General features: G+C 36.1%; 1 protein-coding gene across 2 annotated transcripts in view; it reads right to left on the bottom strand.

Annotated features, from left to right (window-relative positions):
* Positions 1-21,863, bottom strand: part of LAMA2 (laminin subunit alpha 2) — a 568,286-nt gene that overhangs the window by 50,313 nt on the left and 496,110 nt on the right. For both annotated transcript variants that reach the window (XM_069489233.1, XM_069489235.1), the window contains exons 46-51: positions 18,131-18,274; positions 16,637-16,770; positions 14,157-14,316; positions 10,336-10,460; positions 6,114-6,276; positions 5,277-5,421 (exon numbers count right to left, since the gene is read on the bottom strand). In XM_069489233.1, coding sequence (XP_069345334.1) covers positions 5,277-5,421; positions 6,114-6,276; positions 10,336-10,460; positions 14,157-14,316; positions 16,637-16,770; positions 18,131-18,274 — 871 coding nt within the window. The remainder of the gene's footprint in view (positions 1-5,276; positions 5,422-6,113; positions 6,277-10,335; positions 10,461-14,156; positions 14,317-16,636; positions 16,771-18,130; positions 18,275-21,863) is intronic.

Below are 21,863 nucleotides of genomic sequence, written 5' to 3'. Positions count from 1 at the left end.
ACTAACTGTGTGGTGGTATCACATAGTGGACTTATTTTGGATTTTCCCAACATTGAATTCCATAGCAACTCTTATTTTAAGCATCATTCATCTCCTGCCTAGACTATTATTGAACCTAATTGATTACTCTGTCTCTAATTTGGTCTTCTGAAAAATATATCTTCCACATTGACACCTAGACAATTAAACTTAAAATGAAATTACTATGCCACATCTCTACTTAAAATCCTCCAATGGATTATCAAGATGAACCCAAACTTCTCAACATAGTTTAAATGACTTCCTGTGATCTGGCCCTTGCCAACATGCCTGGCATTGTCTTTCACCATTTCATTGAAATTTAAACTCCAGTTATTCAAGCTTATAATTTCTCCCTAAAGAATCCATGCTTTTAAATATCATCCTCTTTTCATGTGATACTCCTTGGCCTGGATCACTGTGCAATTGCCTCTACTCCAAGAAAATGCTTTAGGGCTCAGTGTTCTATCTCTTTCTTGCCATAGTATCTGCTTTAGTGTCTACTACTTCCTAAAGAATTTATTTATTCGTGTAGCGTATGTTACTCGAGAGTAAGAACTGTATTCATCATCTTCACTGATTCAGTGCAGCATCTGATACATAGTTGGCATTCGATAAATGTGTCTTACAAGAGCTAATATCTTACCTGAGCAGGTAGTAAGGTTATCTTTCCAGGCATTTCTTCTTTTACTTTTTAATTTATATTTCACTGATTTAAATGTAATCTTTGAATATTGCTCTTAAAGGTAAATGACTATATTCTTGTATTCTATTGAGATTGCATTTTCAGCTATATATAAGAAGTCTATATTTGTTTTTCTTTTGTGAATAGTTTATAACCTTTGCTTCTTTTTATATTGTGGCTTCAATGCTTTTCTTTTTATTAGAAAAATTAATACATATTAATTGACCTGTTAGAGTAATAAGAAGCTTTAAAAGTAGCAAAGAAAATATATTGGGTATGTGAGAATACATGTGGAAAAATAGAACAACTATAGTCTTAATATAATAACAAAATTTCACCTATTTGATCTGAGAAGTTGGTGCTGAGACCTCAGAGATAACAGAGAATGAAGAACAACCATGGGCAGAAGGTAGAATTTTCCAGCCTAATCTGAGAATCAAAGTTCTGAAACAGTAAACCTCATAGAGCTTAATCCTAGTGATTTTTTTTTTAATGGTGATACTGTAGAGACACATGAGAAAAGGAAGAAGAATGACTCATGTCATTAAGACCCAAAATAAAAGTGAGAATGGCTTCTTGGTGCCTTTGACAGGAGCATTCAGGAAGGCAAAAAGCAACGTGAGTCTAGAGTGAATTTGAAGGCCAGGGTGGAGATTTATGAAAGAGAAGATATCAGCCAACTGCAAAGGGATGAGATTAGAGAACGGAAATGAAGCAGAAGATACTGAATGGGCTAACATAAAGGAAAGTTCTTTCTGATTCTGGACCACAGATTAGTAACAATGTAGTTCTAGTAAAATTTGGAAAAATTAGACTAACTGGGGGAAGAACTTTCTGAACTGATAGAATGCTTGAGTTGCAATATACTCAAAACATATTTTTAATTACTTACACAGTACTATAACTTGACCTTTGACTAACATTGATTCAGAGCACAGATCTTTTGGTTACTTGTTTTATTAATAATAGGCAGAATAAAAGTCTAGATAGCAAACTGATTATTAAAATTGGTATTTCCAAGGTGACGATTTATGGAAACTGTTCTCCTAAGTGGATGAATTCTATCCTTGTTTGTTACATTATAGATTTGCTTAACATATTATCTTTAGAGTTTATAGCACTAGTCAATTTAGCCCAGTGTTCCTAGTATCTTTTTTTCTTTTATGTTGTGATGTCCTCACAATGCATATCAATCTTTTACTTCTTTCTTCAAACTTGTTATTCTACTACCTCTCAACCACTCCTATTCTCTGTCAGTTTTCTGCTTCTAACTTCAATGAAAAAAATTGGTGCATTAGGAGAGAATTATCCCAAAATCCCATTCCATACCTACAAATTTGCCTCTGCTTTCACTTGCCCCTCTTCTCCTTCCATGCTATTTGGGAAAGAAGGTTTTCTCTCTTTGTCTTAGACTGGGTGCTTTTTGTGCTAGTCTGGGTGCCATCCTCTCAGTATTTCTAAGGACCCTGCTATCTATCTATCTATCTATCTATCTATCTATGAGACAGGGTCTTGCTCTGTCACCCAGGCTGGAGTGCAGTGATATGATCATAGCTTGCTATAGCCTTGAACTCCTAGACTCAAGCAATCCTCCTGCCTCAGCCTCCAGACTCGTTGGGACTACAGGCATGTGCCACCACACCCAGCTAATTTTTAAATTTTTTTGTAGAGATGGGCATCTCACTATGTTGCCCAGGCCTGTTCTGAACTCCTGGGCTCAAGCAATCCCCCTGCCTCAGCCTCCCGCATTGCTGGGATTACAGGCATGAGCCACCATGCCTGGTCCCTGCTGTATTATCTATTACTCCTTTTTTTGTGGGTGTTTCCAATCACTTCCCCTTTACATGTACATTATCCACGGCCTACAAACATGGTCAAGAATCTTTCATCTATTCAGTCAACAAATATTTACTCAGTTATTTACCATGTGCTAGGAACTGATGGAGAAAATCAACATGGTCCTTCACCTCATGATCCCTGCCCTCCATGCCTTCCAACTCTGTACCTCTCTCTTAGCTACTTCTGTTTCTTTCTTCTGGATTTCAGAGCCAAACTGCCTTTAGAATCAGTCCACACTCACCGTGGTCAGCTTTCCCACAGTGCTTTTCTCTATGATACTCTGTAATTTGTTCTCACTGTAACCATGCCATTGTTCTTTCCAAGGCCTCCAGTCACCCTTGTATTTCCAAAGACAAAGAATTTGTCTTTATTTTCCTTGAGCATCTTTTGACATATGATGAGTTAAACTTTTCATTCTTTTAGAAACTCTTTCTTTTGCTTCTGTGATATTACACTTTTTCAAGGATTTATTTCTCCTTTCTCTGATTATTTCTTCACAGCCTCTCTTCTGGGGTCTTCCTTTACTATATTGTTTCAATATTGGTGTGCTCCAGGGCTTTGGATCATCTTGTTCTAGACATGACTGCTTGGTTTTCCTTACCCTTATTTAGGTAGAACTATTTAGAATATGGCGGTAATTCCTAGTTATCCTTTTCTCTCCAAAACTCTGCTGATCTTCAGATACAAATAACTAATTGCCTTCCAAATTACAGCTTCCCTAGGCTGCTAAAGGTACTAAAAGTACCTTTAGTACAACATGTCCAAAATAGAACTCAGCATCTTTTCCAGAAACCTCTTCTCTTTTCTGTATTCACTAGCTTGGTGATTGACACTCAAATATTATTATTTAAGCAAAAAGAAAAATCATTTTAGATCTTTCTGTCTCTTTTTTAAACTTAGCCTCCATATCAAGTATATCACAAAGCTCTTCAATTTTAAGATGCTTAATATCTTTCAACTCCATTCTTTCTTCCCCATTCTCATGGGTATTGACTTATTTTCCATTCTCCTCACTCTTTACCTGGTTTACTGCACACTGAAATAGCATCCTAAATTGTCACAAATCCACTCTCCAAGCTGCTGCTAAGGAAACTTTACGAAAACATAAATCTGATGGTGTCACACCCCTGATTAAAACTCTTATAGTTTCCTATAGCTTTCATGATAAAGTTGAAACTCACTTAGTTCATACAGCCCTGTGTGTCCTGGCTCTGTTAACACTAGGCCTTATCTGATATTTTTTTGCCAACATTCATTGGTTTAAGCTATGGATTTACTTGTAGTTACTAAAGCATTTCCAAAAATGTGTTCAGCAGAATTCTAGTATTGCAGGAATGGAAGACTTTCTGTGATTAAAGAAGTTTGGGAAATGCTGGGTCAGAGTTAAAGATGTTCCTACTGAACATCTGTACAGAACCTCTAACATGCAAATATGTATTGTTCTTCTTTTACATGGGCACAATGTATGCAGCAGTACTCCAATTTACAGAAGCACAAAACCAGTTTTTGTCCTAAGTGAGGAGTTTCTCCAGGGTTTCATGTTTCAAGGAAGTGCTGTTGGAAAAGGATGTATTATGCAGTCTGGTGGCTCAGGGCTTTCACGCAATTTTCACCACTCTGAAATGTCCACACGTGATTTTCATTCAGTTAACTCAACTCCTGCTTGTGCCTTAGGGCCACTCCCCTGGGAGCTGACCTCTCTGTTTGACTTCAGTGTTTCTCTTTTTCTGAGATCACCAGTCTACAATACACATTTCTATCACAGCAATTAGCTCTCTATCCTTTAACCATCTCCCTCATTAGACTGAAAGTTCTTTGAAGGCAAGGACTTGTCTTAGAACTTCACTTAGTTCTTGTACAGCATTTAGGTGCTTGGCAGATATGTGTTAAATGCAAGAATGAAAGATGGTACAAAGTTAAATCCAAATTTTCATAAAATGTTGCACTGGTATTATAAACATTAATTCAGTTTATTTATATTAGCAGAAGTATCAAAGTTTCATTTGCAGATATTGGTAATGCTATATCTGCATTACCAGCACAAGGAATTAGGGGAATTAAATAGCAATTGTACTAAAATAGGTAATAATGAACTTGGATTTCTGTCTTGGTTGTGAAATATATATATATATGCATACACACACACATATATACACATCTGTAATCACGTGTAAGTTTGAGCACGCATTTCACTTTCTCTAGCACTACAACAAAATGCCTGCTTATATGATGAAATAAAATAATGTTTGTGAAAGTGTTTTGAAATGTAGCAGAATGATAAAAATGTCATGTTATTATTAATCAATTATTTACTTGCATGCAAACTTTTGGCACTTTTAAAAAGCAAAGAACTGGTAGCTATGCCCTACCACTTCTACAAATTCTACTGTGGGCTGCTTTAAAGGAAACATCTTGGAAAAATAGGAAAAAAAGAAAAGCACACAACATTTTTCAAACCTATTACAGGATATAATTTTACAAGCTGTAAGACAGTTTTATGCTTTCAAATTAAGCTCTCAGTTTCAAAAGAAAATGACAGAACCATTTGGCTCTTCAATCAGTCACGTTTAATCCAAATCACCTATAATCTAAGCCAAAGAAATGACTATATCAATTTTTCACAGAACTTGTGAGTAGCTAAAATTACAGACAGGGTCTTCCTCCTGATCAGGTGCATGTGCACTTTGGATAGCATGATTAAAACCCATACTGCATTATTATTATAAAAACTCACCTTGTTTCTGAATTCTTGACAGGGTGAATGATTTCCATTTCCCATCATTATGGTTTTGATTGCTGACAACGGAAGCCATTCCTGATCCCAGATCATAACTGACTTTTATGTGCCCATCAGTGAGCTCTACACTCATGAAATCTTTCTGTTAATAGAATAAAAATACACCATGATTAGATACACAGAGAAATATATGAGTATTCACTTTTTTGTGAGTTCATAATAGGGCCTTTAGGCTAAATTGCTGAATGTGTTGTTCTGCTACAGAAATAATACTTTGAAGATAGAATTGGTGTTTCTATTTTGTGAATTTTTGTGGATGTGATGTTATGGTGCAAATGATCACAACCAAATTTCTAGGACACGTCCATTTATCACAGTAGTAAAAAGTGTGTTCCTTTGAAAACATATTAAATCAACCAAAAAGTATGTTCCCTGAATTTGCTCAGAAATATTGGCTTGAAAAAAATGAGGCCAAAGAATATTTAGAGTCACCTTTTAACTTATGCATCTAGAAGATGATTAAGGAAGTAGTTTTGTTGGTGTGTAATTCCACACTTGGAAAATCTTTACTGGATGTTTCTTTTAAAGGATTATATAGAGAGTTACACTGAAAATATATAGTAATTAAATTGCATATGTGATTAAAATTATCAATGAAAATATACAAGTACTATCTATATCATCCATTTTTTGCTGTTACACAGCCATCTCAGAATTTTTTTTTTAACAATAATTGATAATTTTACCAATAACTGGTATTTATATTGGAAGTCTACATAAAAGAAGCAAACACATTTTCAATCACGAAAGAACTGTTGCATGTATGATCTTTACCAGATCTCGTGTGGCAAGATACATCAGGAGAGCACTTGAAGAAAATGTCCTGAACTTGAACATGACAGTGGAGATGTTGGGGTACCAGCGAAGGGGGCGGCCAACCAATGCATAACCTTCACCATCAAACTGAATAGTCCCTTCACTATCTTCCACCTGAGGACTGAAGAGAGAGACATTTCCCACGAATCAGAGCATGTCCACTTGGTTTGTCATTATTCAATGCATCTAAGTATCCTCTGGGACTGAATTGCAAGCTATTGTAGGGCAGGGACAATTCCAAACACATCTTCAATTATTCTACTTCTCTCTACCCTCACTGCCACCATCCTAGACTGAGTAACCACCATCTCTCACCTTTAATTAGGTATTGAACAACTAGGTCATTGATGTTTTAAATATTTTATGATTTGCAGAAGTACTTGATAGTCATATTGATGTTTAAATGTGTCTTAGTGGTATTTGTACAAAGTGGTGGGGTTTCTGGGTGGGCTGAGAATACATTATTACATTTCCTATATACATAACATAATAGAATATAGGCCTCTACACTCTGAATACTTGCCTTCCAACAGGTTTTTCTAGAACAGATTCAATTCAGACAATGAAGGATGCCTGTATTTATTTGTTTTTTATCTGTCTTCTTCACTAGAATATAAGCTCTATGACACCGTCTAGAGATTATACATCAGTCCCTATGTTAGGCAAAAACTCAGACTCTGGAATAGTACTTGGCTCATAGAATCCAGTAAATGTTTGTAGGATGAAACAGATTTTAGTATAGCAAATTGCCTCACAAAGAATGTATGTTCAATCAATACTGGCTGAATAATTAAAGAATATCTAAGATAAGTCTTGTGAATACAACCTTTAAAATATTTTTTTCAAATGTGATGCTCTGTCTATCTATCAATCATCAATCTAGCTCTTGTTGTTTTAGAGGAAGTCTCAACTGTGGGGCTATGTGTGGGAAAGAGTTGTGTGCTGGGAGTAGCTAAACATAGAGATATAGATCAGCCTACTTCACTTAGCTGATACTGGCCCAAACAAGTTATGTCTGGCTTTGAATTGGTGACTTTGGGATGAGCAAAAGAATGAGTCTTTCCAGGTATACTTTATAATATTTCAATATCTAACATTATATTAGAGTTTTCCTATTAATTTTGAATATGTTTACCAAAAAAGTAAATACTCCTTTATAACTAATAAGTGCTAAGCCTCTTAACCTGAATTTTCCTTCTCTTTTGAACCTTGATGTCTGATCAAGTTAGTAAGGATTAATTAAGCTATTTTTGAACAGCCACGTTCTTCCACATGTAATTTGTTAGCTATAGAACTAGATGTATTTTGGGGCTTAGTCTGTTAAAATTTCATCATTGTTTCAATGTTCAGCTAAGTGCATTTTACTTGTAGTAGTTTTGTCTAATTTAATCTTAGTGTAAATTTTAGAAGTTTAAGAAAAATAAGGTACACTTTAAAAAATATCTTTGACAGATTGCTCTTTCTAAAACATAATGACAATTATATCCCTTCTACTGACTACTTGATAAATGTAAATTTCTAAAGCTGCCATTCTAAGATCTCGTATAAAATTCTCCCAGTCTATCTCTTAGCTTCATCTTTTACATCTTCCCCATAAAAATCACTCCTGCTCTTTAACTGGAATGATTGGTCTTTATGTTAAAATGTGATAAATGTTTTCCTGAAAAGAAAAGAAAAACAAACACACACCAGGAGTTCTGTAAAAATTATTCTTACAAATAACAGGGCTTATGGGAAAATTGTATTGGGGCAGGTCACTCAAAACTTATACAAATACGGAATTAGAGCACTCACAAAGACAATAACAATCCTGATAAAAATATTAGCATAGCTCAAAAAGATATGTTAAAAAATTAAAAAAATATAGAATTATTGTGGTAAACATAGAACTTCACCTTAAATGGAAAAAGTGAAGGTAGTTTGATGACAAGTGGTGTAAGGAAGGATGGACACTATTCAGTGATGGAAATGTGGCAAAGATGCAGCATGATGGAAGAGAATTGGGCAATGAATGTGCCATCTTGATTTGGCCAACATGGCATGCTTGGCCAAAGCAAGCTGAAGGAAAGGCATGGGTGAATGGACACTGTGTGCAGGTTGTGCTGTGGGTACAGTACCGTCAAGCTTGGGGGCTTCACTGCCTTGGTTTACTTTGCATTCAGCTACCCTTACTCGTTGGTGTAAAACATGACTATGCTAGAATAACTGTGTATGAATCTATGTGGTCACTGCATCTTACCCACATCATTCTCCCATTTGCCAATCCTGGATGAGTGGATTTACACTTGTTCTTTTCTAAAAACACTCTTGCTTTCCAACATTCCTCCTTTTGCTCTCTCTGGTCTCTGGGACTAGATCTGTCCACATTCCATCTGCTAGCTCTTCTCATTGGACTCACGTCCCACATCAAGGCCCACCTCAAATGTTACCTCATCCATGAAGCAGATATCGAGGGCCTTAACCCGATGTGAATAATCATAGTATGCCTTGAGTGTACCTTTTCAAAGGGAATTTTATTATGTCTTATACTTTGACTATTTTAGTATTTGTCTTTTCCTCCCTTTCCAGCCAGGTGTCTCAGTGTCTGGGACTAGGCTGTATTCATGCTAATATCAGGACGTTGTAAGCATGAATATCCGTAACCTACAAAACAACCTATGAATATATAGGAATATTATTATATTAATTAGCATGACACTTTATATGTTGAAAGTGCAAGATCTTTGCAGAATTGACAATTAGTGATGTCACAATCTTCCCGGGCATGCACTGCTGACTGGATATTTAAATGCTTAAGATGTTTTGTTGATAATAGGCTTTTGAAAAATCCTACTTAGAAATTTACGAAAGAAATGCCTAGGGAAAATTGGTGTTTGTTTGTGAGTAGCAGAATATTAATGTGGACTTCATTGTCTTTGGTATGTTGAAAGAATTTTACAGACAACCTTCCATATTAGATTTTATTGAAGATTATTAACAAAACTATCTTAAATTGTGAATGAGCCAGGCTTTCAAATTATCCTCAATGTCATGTTGACAGTTACATACTACCAAAAAGAAAGAGATTGTTGGAAGTTAAAACTTTTACAGAGAGAATATTTTAGGGTTACTTCTGTGAAACTCTAGAGATGTTGAGAATTAAATGTGAAAATGTACTATGCTACATTAGTGAGGACTTTGGGCACTAAAAATGTGTGTGTGCCCCTTAAATTGGAAAATAAATACAAACCTCTGAGCAACTAATGGTTTTTGACCTGCTATGTATGGCACATTAAGCTTCCAGGTATTTAATTTATATTTTATAGTTTTAATATAGTTAAAATTGTTTTAGGTTCAGGTGATTAGTGGGCTCTAAGATTTTTAATGCTGAAAAAACTTCTATTTCCAGATAATTTCTTTACTTCCTCTATTAATTTTTATATAAAATATTTATTCTCTATATATGCTTTGTGTGCTAGATATGTTAGATACATTTTATGCATGAATATTTATTCTCTATAGATGCTTTATATGCTAAGATGTTAAATATTTTTAAATTCCTATTTGTTCTGACCTCTACCTATAATTGCTTATATGTATCATAGCACTTTCTCCTGGCTTATCTTGGCCTCTTGTTCTCCTTCTCTCCTTAAGCAGAATCTTCAAACCCCAAAGATTTCCACTTGAACCACTTGGAGGACCCTACGTGTCTGTTTTAAAATCCTGTAGGAGATAAAGCCTGGGCTGTGGTTCTATATTGTCTTATAAACATAAGTGGAATGAAGCCATGCTCAGTGAGGTCTGAGGCTTAATCAGTTTGGGGAGAAATCTCTTTAAGAAAAAAGAAATTATGACTACAAGCTACCCACAGACACACAAAATCCCCTGAACACGAAGGGACGTTGGGGTAGAAAGAAATATTAGTCTTAACTAAGTGTGGTTAAAATATCACCTTTGCAAATTTTATGAAAACATATGACCGTGAAAATGTCCTTCTGGGGCACTTCCCAGGACCTGAGAAGACGCCTGCACCTATGTGGGCAGAGACTTGAAGTTTCATTAGCTTCATGGTAAATCCACCTCTGAGCGTGATCATCTCAAACCTGCCCCACAACATCACATGATAATAGAACATCGCACAATAAAATTAGCCTTTCTGATGCACAGGACAGACCTCGGGAGAGTTCTCATCTCAACTAACCTGACAGTGCATCCTTTACAATCACCTTCTTTTTCTCGGAAATTCCACAAACCTATAGGTTTATTGTCAAAGTATGTTTCTCCCATACAGCCAGTGAATGTGATCACACGTACAGCATCAGCCTTCTGTAGAAAGAAGTGTTAGATTTGTTAGAATTTAGAATTTCCCAAATAATCTTGCAGAATATCCATGAGAGTCATTATCAGCAGAAGCCAGAGCTCAAATATTGCATCAATGGATTCTGCTTATTTTTTGCTCTATCAGTTTATTTCCATTAGTAAATAAATACTTCCAAGCTTCTGACCTCTAGTGAGCTACTTTCCTTTTCTGTGATTCCTTTTTTTAATCTGTAACATGGGATTATTGTGGGAATAAAATTAGACAATTTATTTATGGCATCAAGCTCAGTGCCTGGCACAGAGAAAGTATTTAACACATTAACTGGTATGTGAGTTGTATTTAACTCACACTAGTTTTGAGCCCGGGGCCTCACAAAGCATATGTAACTCATGTGTTTCTTTATCTTGGGAGCTGCAAGAACTACTTTTCAAGTTGCATATAACTCATGCACAGAAAACAATAAAAAATAACAAATTTTTCATTAAATTAGAAAGGATTATTTTGTTTTTGAAGGTTTTATTTTATTTTCATAATAAAACACTGTGGCCCCAGGGAAATTTTTTTTTTTCCTAGTGTGGCAGTAAATGTGTTAAATGCTAAAATAAATGCTAGTGCTCCTACACCATACACCATTTAATTTGGGCAAAGCTGGGCCGCACATACACTAAGATTTCTCCCCCGGGATCAGAAGAAAGGGTACATACTGATGAACTAAAAGAGATTTTAAACGCATGCATAACAATTAGCCTATGACAATGCTGCACTACATTTTTCATTTCTGTATAACAGGTTTCCAGTTCAAGAGAACGAAGAAAAAGAAAGCAATTTTGTAAGAGAAGGGATCATGTTGGTGTTGTTTGCTGGTACAGCACAAAGCTTCACGTCTAACAGGGGCTCAGGAAGTATCTGTTGAATTCCAATCCTGGTGTCATTGTCACTGGGAGAGGTCTTAGCTTGATACATACCACCATCACTAAGGAGGGGAATGACCCAGTCCATTCTAGAGAGAACCTTGTTGTAATTTAAACAACTGTGTTTGTTTTGTGATTGACAAATTACAAATAAATACAGTCATGTACCACACAACGACCAATTGCATATATAACAGTGGTCCCATCAGATTATACTGTATTTTTACTGTACCTTTTCTATGTTTAGATATGTTTAGATATTGCCTACAGCAATAGGTTATACCATATAGCCTAGGTGTGCAGTAGGCCATACCTTCTCTGTTTGTGTACACTCTGTGATGTTTGCACAACAATGAAATTTCCCAGCAACATGTTTCTCAGAACATATCCTTGTCACTGAGCGATGCATGACTCTACTATATTCCAGGGCCTATCACTTTAGAGACTGTGCCAAAGCTAATACACATTTACTTGAACTATGTGGGAAAAGCAGTGGATTAACTTGTTTGGGTTTTAGAACAAATGTAAGAAGATAGTCACTGAATAGTTAAAAATTTGTAGTTGTAATTTTCGGTTAAACCCATCAACATGTACATCTTCCCATTGCTGCATAGCCACGTAGAAAGAATGTTGATCAGAACCCCTGACATTTACGAGTGAGAGTGGTCCTTGGAATGCGCCGTCATCAGTTAGAGCCTCTTAATTTTCTAGAGGTTGATTATCCTACTTGTGAATTCTACTTGCTTTTCGCTTCTCCTCACATCCTGAAAAGCTACACTTGAGATATTTTCCTGCTCATTTGAATTCTCATCAGCAAGTTCATTTAGTTACTTGTTTTCAGCTTTCAGTTCATATTCTGGTGTGGCAGGAGCCCTGAAACTCTTGGCCAAAATTATTTCTTAAGATTTTCTATAGCGTTCATTTGTCTATGTTTTCTTTTTCTCTGAGACTGACAGAAAGTTGCTTTGTGCCAATGCCATCTGCATAATAATTGTGTAATGTACAATTTAAGGTGCAGCTACTATATCTTAGGCATTTGTCAGATATTTTATACTCATAAGCTCACTATTCATTGTGTCAGTAAAGCAAGGTGATAAGAATGGAGACTCTTGTGCCTGTCAACCTGTGTTCAAATCCCAGTTCTGTACTAATTACTGTATGACCTTGGTCAAGACATTTAGATTTTCTCTTCCTCAAACTCCTTAACTATAAAATGAGGAGAATCTTAGTACTACTTTGGTATGATCTGTGTGTTTGTTTCCCCCCACCCTGCCCCAAATTCATATGTTAAAATCCTACCCCTAAAAGTGACAGTATTAGGGCATGGGGCATTTGACAGGCGATTGGATTGTGAAGCAGAGCCTTCATGAATGGGATTAGTGCCCTTGTAAAAGAGGCCCGAAGGAGCTTGGTCATCCCTTCTACTATGCGAGGACACAGCAAGAAGGTGCCTTCTATGAGGAAGAGGCCCTCACTAGACGCTGAATCTGCCGGTGCTTTGATCTTGGACTTGTTAGTCTCCAGAAGCGTGAGAAGTAGATGTGTATAAGCTACCCAGTTTTATGGCATTTTTGTTATAGCAGGCTGAATAGACTAAGATATACCTTTTGGTGAAAATTAATAGGTTAATTCATGTAAATTACTTAGAACATTACTTATACATGGTAAGGGTTATAAAAATGTTATAGAGCTTTATGATTGTATCATACAATATGCAAGCAAAGTAGATATTTTTATCGCTTTTTTCTAGCTGAGAAAACTGAAGCCCAAAAGGGCTAAGTGACTTTCCTAAGGTCATATTTCAGTAAGTGGTAGAGGAGAAAATGCAACCTGGATTTGATTTCAAAATTCATAGCTTTTATACTACTGTGTGCTACCTCTATATTTATCTTTCTGGGAAGGAGAGAAAGTTGGTAATTTGACTATATATTACTATGTGCTATATATATTATATGTGGTTCTAAGAGGTGAGGATGACTTTAGTGTGTAGTTGTGGAATCAATTCTTGTACTTTAGAGTCACATCTCGTACACAAAGCAAATAAAACAACCTCACTCTACATGAAGATTGAGTTGTCATAAATTTGGGGTCACCCTGGCTTTTCGCATTTTCTGACTAATCCCATCCCAGGGTGATTCTGACAAGCCCAGGATTATCCATTATATTTGGTTGTGCTCTTGCATCTCACCCACAGTCGTTTTCCAACACCTAATTCCATTTAATCAACACAACCGTCTTTAAAATGAGAGCACTTTGCAATTTGAAATGCACAAGAACCCGTCATGAAGCAATTATGAATATTAAGTGCATTACCCTATAAGAATGAGAAGAGCAACTTGAAAAGTTTTGAAACCGGATCATGATTTGAAAGCTTATGGCTCCTGTGATTTTTCCCAAGGTATTCATAAATCTTTTAATTAGATGTGAGTATGAACTTTATAGCACTTCATATCTATAAATCATAAATTGATTCAGAATACGAGATATACTTAAAAAACACTTTGCTCTTGAGGCAACTACAACAAGAATATAAAGAAAAAAACTGATACCACAGATAAGGACAAAACTACAATTGTTTAAAAAGTACACATAGGCTTAAATATTTTGTTTCCAGATTGCATATTCAAGGAAGAAAATTCTTACTCAGAATAAGTTCATGTTTTCATAAACACAAGTTAAGTAAAAAAATGGTCAAATTTTGCAGGGCTTTATTTATTATGCCTTCTTCCAAAGTAATCATGTCAGAAGTTGTCTATAAAGATGAAATAAACAGGATGAAGAACACATTACCTTTAATTTCCCAGTTAAGCCGCCAACAAACAGCATCGCATTTGCATCCACATCTAGAATAGTGTACCCTGGAGGGGACACTGAATGGTACGTACTGGGTACAATGCTGGCTTTGGGTCCATCTAGGGCTCTCACAGAAATAGTTCCATTTCTCCCCGTTCTTCGAAGGTACGTGTTGAAATGAAGAAGAAGAAAGTACAGGAAATGAAATATGTATCACATTTCAGGTAACTTCAGATTTGAAAGCTATAAAATGCAAAGACTTGTTTTAAAAAATGTAAGCAATAACCGGGTGTTTAGCTTCAAATGTTCCAGATTCATTGAATCGCAAATCAACACCCAGAGTCTGATCTTTGCTGAATATTTACTGTCAGATTCAACCAGGACCAGCGAGCACCACATCCTCATTCTGTCTGTGTTCATTGATATGAAATGACAGAGCAGCAATTCACTAATGGAATTGCTATGAGTTACGTGGAAAAGTTTTTTCCTATTGCTTTACATAATAATTTGCTATTTACCAACACATTCAATGTAAACAAGTTTACATCAAGTCATTTAGCATTTTGTCTAATTTAATGCAGCAAGTGGACCCCAAATGAGTCACTCTTCTGTATTATAATAAAAGCTGCATAATTTCTCCTAAAATTCTTTGTAATATCTTGGATCCAAATTTGCTGAAGCAGTCTTCCTGGAATTGTTTGTCTTTTATTGTTTGACACACCATCTTAATGTGTATAGTACAATATCTAGTGCTCAGATTTGTACATGTAAATTGTCTAGAAGTTAACTTTTAAATTCAATTAACAGAATTTTGAAAGCTGTTATCATTTTATTTCATTTCCTTTTTAAAGTGATTGATTTCCATGACTTGTTAAATATGAAAATCTGGTCTCTGTTCAGAGACAAGCAGTCATAACAAAACTTCAGTGTCACATATCTCTCCCTGCTGTCTCATTTTGGTAATCTTTTTATCTTTCAGGGTGCAGTGTTAAGTGAAACACATGGCAACAAAAGAAGGAATTTATTAAATAAGGTTTACCTTCTTTAGTAGAATGTATCTTTTCTGATAGAAGAATTGCACCTGTGAGTATAAATGTCCTTAAACTCAGTAAAGTATTTAATCCCCCCAGCACCACCACACGTGCAGCGCATTGTCTGTTGGACGCTTTCTCTTTCTCACATGCACACAGACTCTTGCTGAAAATCTTAAAAAAGAACTATAAATATTGCTTCTCATTTAGTTTTCTTTTACATTTTTTTTAAGATATGGGGTCTTGCTATGTTGCCCAGGCTGGACTGCAGTGGCTACTCATAGGTATAATCATAGCACTACATCCCCTAACCCCTGGGCTCAAGTGAACATCCTGCCTCAGCCTCCCAAGTAGCTGAGACTATAGGTGAATGGCACTGTGCTCAGCTCCTTCTTTTAAACTTTTTGTTATGTAAAAATTTAAGCACATATAAACAGAATGAAACTCTATCTATCCATCACGTAGATTCAACAATTACCAGTTCTTTTTTTATTTAAAAAATTTTTTTTTCTATATATATTTTTAGCTGTCCAGATCATTTCTTTCTATTTTTAGTAGAGACGGGGTCTTGCTCTTACTCAGGCTGGTCTCAAACTCCTGACCTCAAGCAATCCTCCTGTCTCGGCCTCCCAGAGTGCTAGGATTACAGGCACGAGCCACCATGCCCGGCCAGAAATTACAAGTTCTTTACGTCTTCTCTACCCATCTCTGATCAGCTGCATCTCTAGCCGTAGTCCCTCAACCATACCTCTCAATTGTTAGCTTCTTTGAGTTTAATAGGAAGTTGAAAATTAGAAAACAAAGAAGAGAAAATGAAGGGGAAGTACTGAGGACAAGAATGGTTCTACAAGCACTCTATATGCTGCTAGAAGTTGATAATTAAAGCTTCAAAGATAGAATTAATGAATCGATTCCCTATTACTTCCCATTTTAAGTAGTGTGACCTGACATATTACATATGGATCCCAGCATTTAGATATTGCATGCGATTGCAGGGAAGGTCAGTACGTGGACTAGAAGGGGAGCTGTGTACACCAAAGATGGGCAATGATAACAGCTCTTATGCTCTGGTTTGTATTTTGTAAGAATGAATGTCAGTACTTTTTTTTTTTTTGTCAGGTGAGGTAGCATGACTGAACACAGATAAACCCCGAAATTCCTACTGGACGCCAGACGAAGGTGTCAGAAATGGCTGGTCACTCTGATCAATACCTTGAAGGTTTGTCAGGTCTTAACAGATATGAAAAAATACTTATTTCCATGCATTTTTACAAATAATATATAAAATTCATACACATGTATACATGCATACACAGCTGCCTTATAGAAATGGAAATAGGAGATTTCTTATAAACTACTTTCTTATAAACTACTTATAAACTATTTCCTATATACTACTTCACAGTTCTATCATTTAATTATCTTAATCTTTATTGATTTGGTTACCTTGATGCTTCAATACGGTACCAATATGAGTCATCAATAGTCAAATCTGGGTACTCTACACGTCCAACTCCAGATCCAACATCCCAGAGAAAGCTCACTTTGCCTTTACGCATTTCTATAGCCAGAAAGTCAATCTAAATTCAGAGAAATACAAAAACAATAGATATCATATGTAAAACACCCTGAAAAAGGAGGCCAACAGAGTACTTTTAGACAAGTGCCATTTACAAATGTGTGAAATAATGTGAAATCTCATGATAAAACTTCTGAAATCATAGGATTTATTATTATGTATGATTAAAATGACAGTTTATTATTGTATAATGACTTTAAGGCAAAAAATAATGTCCACACCGCTGAGGCATATGTGTTCTTTCTAGTTAGATATAATTCTGAGACAAAAGCCTTTTTTATTCTGATACTTGTGGTAGAGAGAAAAGGAAATATTTGGTTTCAGAGTTCACTATTGTTTTTACCAAGGACACTGACATTTATGAGGGGGCAGCCATGATTCTTTTTACTCAAAATGATCCAGAACTCCTTACCTGAATGGCAAAAATTGATTTATGTCATGACTGATCTGTTAAGAAGTCTTATTCATTTTGGAAGATCCCCATGCATGAAAAGTCAAAAGGTTCAGATGGATGGAATTAGACCTTTATGGATGAGCTTTTGTAGATACAGCCTATGTTATTTCAGTTTGAGTCATGAATTCAATAAGACTTAGAAGAGTTTCATTGGTAAGAAGTTAGTATATAATTTGCTATTCTCATTTCATTAACATGAAAGGTCATTGTATTTCTCAGTTTGAGAAGAGTAAATAAAAGCTTTATTCTCCCCCATTCATAACTTCAAGCGTGCCCATTCCCCAGACAGTGTGCATCGCACTCATCACGTAGGTATACCCCCATCCCCTCCGATGGGGGTGGAGGGAGGGGATGGGTGTATACCTACGTGATGAGTGCGATGCGCACTGTCTAGGGAATGGACACGCTTGAAGTTCTGACTCGGGGGGATGGGGGTGGGGGGAGGGGATGGGTGCATACCTACATGATGAGTGGGATGTGCACTGTCTAGGGAATGGACACACTTGAAGCTCAGACTCGGGGGGATGGGGGGGCATGGGCAATATATATAACCTGAACTTTTGTACCCCCATAATAAGCTGAAATAAAAAAAAAGCTTTATTCCTATTAACCTTTTCTCTTAAACAGCTGAATCTGAAAATATACTTCAAAATTAATGCTGGTATACTGACCAATGAAAACAAATGTTCCTAAATACTGTAGTTTTCTTCCTTTCATTTGACTTCTAACTTAATTTGACACTTCAGAACTTTGTGAGTTGAGATTCTGTGGTTATCAAATCTGAAAGTCTACATTAGACAATTTGGGGACCATATTATTAGATTTGATACATTTTCCCCAATACTAGGATTAATCTTCAACTACAACACGTACAGTAGTATAAAGAAAAGTCAAACATTAGACTTACAAATTTGGCACTTCCAAGATAAAAAAGGAGGTTGTCAGCAACACCTGTCTTTACATTGACAATAATATTATTGTAACTTCCTTTCTTGATTTCTGGCTTGTATGTTCGAATGCAGTCACCTCCCGAAGACACAGATACTTTGATCTTTAAGAAAAACAAGGTACAAAGAACCAAAACTAAATCTCTCAGAAAGTTTAAAGTAGCTTCCAAACAACCACAAAGCCATCATCATTTCTTCTTTGAAGTTATTTTTCTACCATCAAATAGTACCATTAAATGCCCATATGCAGACGCCATTACAGTCACTAATGAGGGCACAGAAGAGCAGTTTTCCACGAGTATTTTGACAATGAGCTGTTCACAGTTCCATGTCTTATTAGCATGCTACTATTTTTTGAAGCACGCAACTAAAAAATTCTTTCCTTCATACCTTTCTCCTTTATGAATACTGGAACATTTTCAAAAGGTGATTTTTACATGGAGCTAACAGGAATGATCTTCATTAAGGTTTCTTAATGAAATTTTACAATTCAAATTTCAGCAGTTTTGGTATCACTTAAAGTAGGAAACCGTTTTCCTTTTAGTTTTCAAGAAGAAATTACCTACCCTCCCATGCTCTTTCAGCTGAAAGAGGACAAATAGATTTTGTTCTAGATGTTCTAACAATAAGACTATTAATCATTCTACTCAGAACATACATTTCAGAATAAATTATACCTTTTTATTAAGTTGCCAGGAAATGAAATGGAAATAATTTCCAATGGCTATCACTTCTAATGTATTTAACAGCTCCTTTTTCTTTTGAAGAATACCTTGAAAATTACTATAAATTGCTAAGAAAGGAATTCCTATATGACTAGAATGACACTGCTCAAATCTATTTTTAGTTACTTTTAGGGAGCCTTCCTTCAATCACAAATAACACTAGTTGATTATCTGATTTAATTTCCTTTGGGTCTGGTGGAAAATCTCCATCAAAGAGGTACTTTCAGGATAGCAATATAGTTGCTTGGACGCAGAGAGAATCTGTTACTTTGCTCATCAATAATGTGCAAAGAGGGAGGTAGAGAGAGGGGAAGATGTAATACTTCTCTTTGCTACTGGTTCAAATTCCCAGCTGCCTGAGATTCACTACCAGTGAATTTCCATTTTCTCACTTCATCTAGCATTTTTTGCTACTCATATAGTTTTCACATTTGGAAGAAAACCAACTAGCATTATTGTTACCCCCATGGAAGTGCTATGTAGACTCCAAAGAAGATAGGCCACCAAACCAGTCTCCACAGTATCGTGATACCAGGAGGTGTCTCCAAGAGTCTCATTTGTCTGTGAATGTAGTAAGCACTGTGGCCCCTTTGCAAAGGTGGTGAAGAGTATACCGTGAATGTCCTGGGTGCAAAGTTGGTTGGATTCAAAAGAGAAAGTGAAAGAAGGATTTTTGGTTCTGACAAATAGATAAATTTATATGTGTTTGAGAACTGCTAGGGATACAGCAGACCTGCTGTATCTCCTACAGACCCTGTGTAAGTCATGTATTTGTATGCTGTTGTTGCCTCATCTGATCTGTTAACCAAGTTGCATCTCCATACAGAGCAAGCTGTGTTCTGGAAAGAAACAGGGGCTGTTTTCTCCACCACCAGGATGAGGGTGACTCCTGGAAGCCTGTGTGTGGTGGCCTGGGCCTGGAACGCTCTAGGAAGCCTACTGCTTAGACTGCTTTCCCTGTCCTTGCCTCCTCTCTAAGGGTGGTGCAGGACTACAAGTCAACTCCGGTTCCCAGAATGTTTGCTCTGTGTCCTAGGGAGATAGTCATCCTGGTAGAGTGCTTTTCAGTCAGGAAGTTAGTTCTTTGCTTCACAAGTCATGGAATTATCCTCCTACGTACAGAGCTGAGGGTAGGTGAATCAAAATGAATTTCAGAAAAACTGAAGTAGGAAATGTACAATTTTTACTATGGATGCTAATACTATAAAGCAATGGGATTTGGCAAAGGGTGTTATATGATAGAATGGCTGCTAAATGAAGGATTATCCAAAGGATTAGAGATAAAAAGGATGAATCAAAGTAAGAGAAAGACAATATAGTAGAGTGCAGGTAGAGAAAATGCACTCTTCAGTTATTTTTAATGCTCAGGAAAGAGTGTAGGATATAGTGAGTTTTTAGGAAACTGTAGCACATGAACCAAAATTGTCATCAGAGAAGACCTTGGCACCGAGTAAATTTAATATCTGAGGCAGGCTATAAGTGCCATTGACATCATGAGAGGATCAAAGAGAACAAGAAATCAAGATCTGACTGGAATTCATGAGTAGAATGGAATTACAGACTGAGTTATCTCTGGCAAGAAATCATGTCCAAATTTCTAATGGGGCTGGATTAGTAGTCAAAAGTGACTATGTGTAGTTTATTTAATCTTTACTTTGTAAATGCTTTGTAGACTTGGCCATAGGGCCATATTATGGCTAGTTTAATCACTAATAAGTAATTTTTATTTAAAAAACACAAATAATATTCCTCAGTTATTGTTTAGAGAAGAAATGACTGAATAATAGAATGTGTGACCATTTGGTCACAGAATGAATTTCAGTCCTTGCTTAGATCAACCTGGTAGAAATATTAATAATATGGGATTACATGTGTTGAAAAGTGAGTTGCCAAAGAGTAGAAGACAGAGCTCCAGCACTGAAATCCAACTGAACTGATGAAACTCCATCAGAGAATTCAAAGTCTAAGAGAGTAGCCATTTTAAAACTAAGAGTATGTAATGCCACTAGAAGTTACAATTAATCCACTTTATAGCAACCTTTACATATTTGAGAAATGTGATTCTCTGAAAAAAATGATGCTATTATACCCAATATGCCAGCAACTAATCTTGTAAAGTAACCACTATGGTTTCAATGTGTCCCCCAAAATTCATGTGTTAAAAATTTAATCCCTAAAGCAACAGTGTTGGGAAGCGGGGCATTTTGGGAATTATTTAGGTTATGAGATCCACCCTCATGAATGGATTAATGGCATTATAAAAAGAGCTTACAGGAGTGGGTTTTCTCTCCTGCTCTTCTGCCACTTGAGGATACAATATTCCTCCCCTATGGAGAATGCAGCATTCAAGGTACCATCTTGGAAGCACAAAAACTGTGCCCTAACCTGCTGGTGCCTTGATCTTGCACTTCCCAGCCTCCAGAACTGTTAGAACAAATTTCTTTTCTTTATACATTACTTAGTCTGTGGTGTTCTTTTATAGTAGTACAAAACAGACTAAGACAGTAACCTATTGCTCAACTGTTATATGGAAAACACTCTTGGATTTCTGTTTTCTGGCTTATGGTTTTGAATATACCCTCAGTACCTGAAAAATTCAGGCAGCCCAGATTGTTGATAATCAATTCATAACTAGTAATCTCTCCTTTTAAATACTTCATATTTTAAGTTCCAATTATAGGTGTTTCTTTTAACCAACATAAAACAAGTAAATCAAAATACAGTATCTATAAATTTATCTGGAAGAGATCTCTAGGATCTCTTCTCTCTTGTAAAAGGGGAGAAATTTCTGAAATGTACACATTTTCTTAGGATGTATTGTTATTTCTAATGTGAATCCTAGTAAGACTTCTAAACAAAAATCATTAAGTATCTCTAAGGCATTTCTGATACAACATTATTCACCAGTTAATCATCATGAACTCAGTTAAACATTATTGAATATCCCATCATTATCTCTATTGGATTT

Source organism: Eulemur rufifrons, chromosome 15, assembly GCF_041146395.1.
Source record: "Eulemur rufifrons isolate Redbay chromosome 15, OSU_ERuf_1, whole genome shotgun sequence".
In the NCBI taxonomy this organism is placed as follows: Eukaryota; Metazoa; Chordata; class Mammalia; order Primates; family Lemuridae; genus Eulemur; species Eulemur rufifrons.
This window is presented reverse-complemented; position numbering and strand designations above follow the sequence as displayed.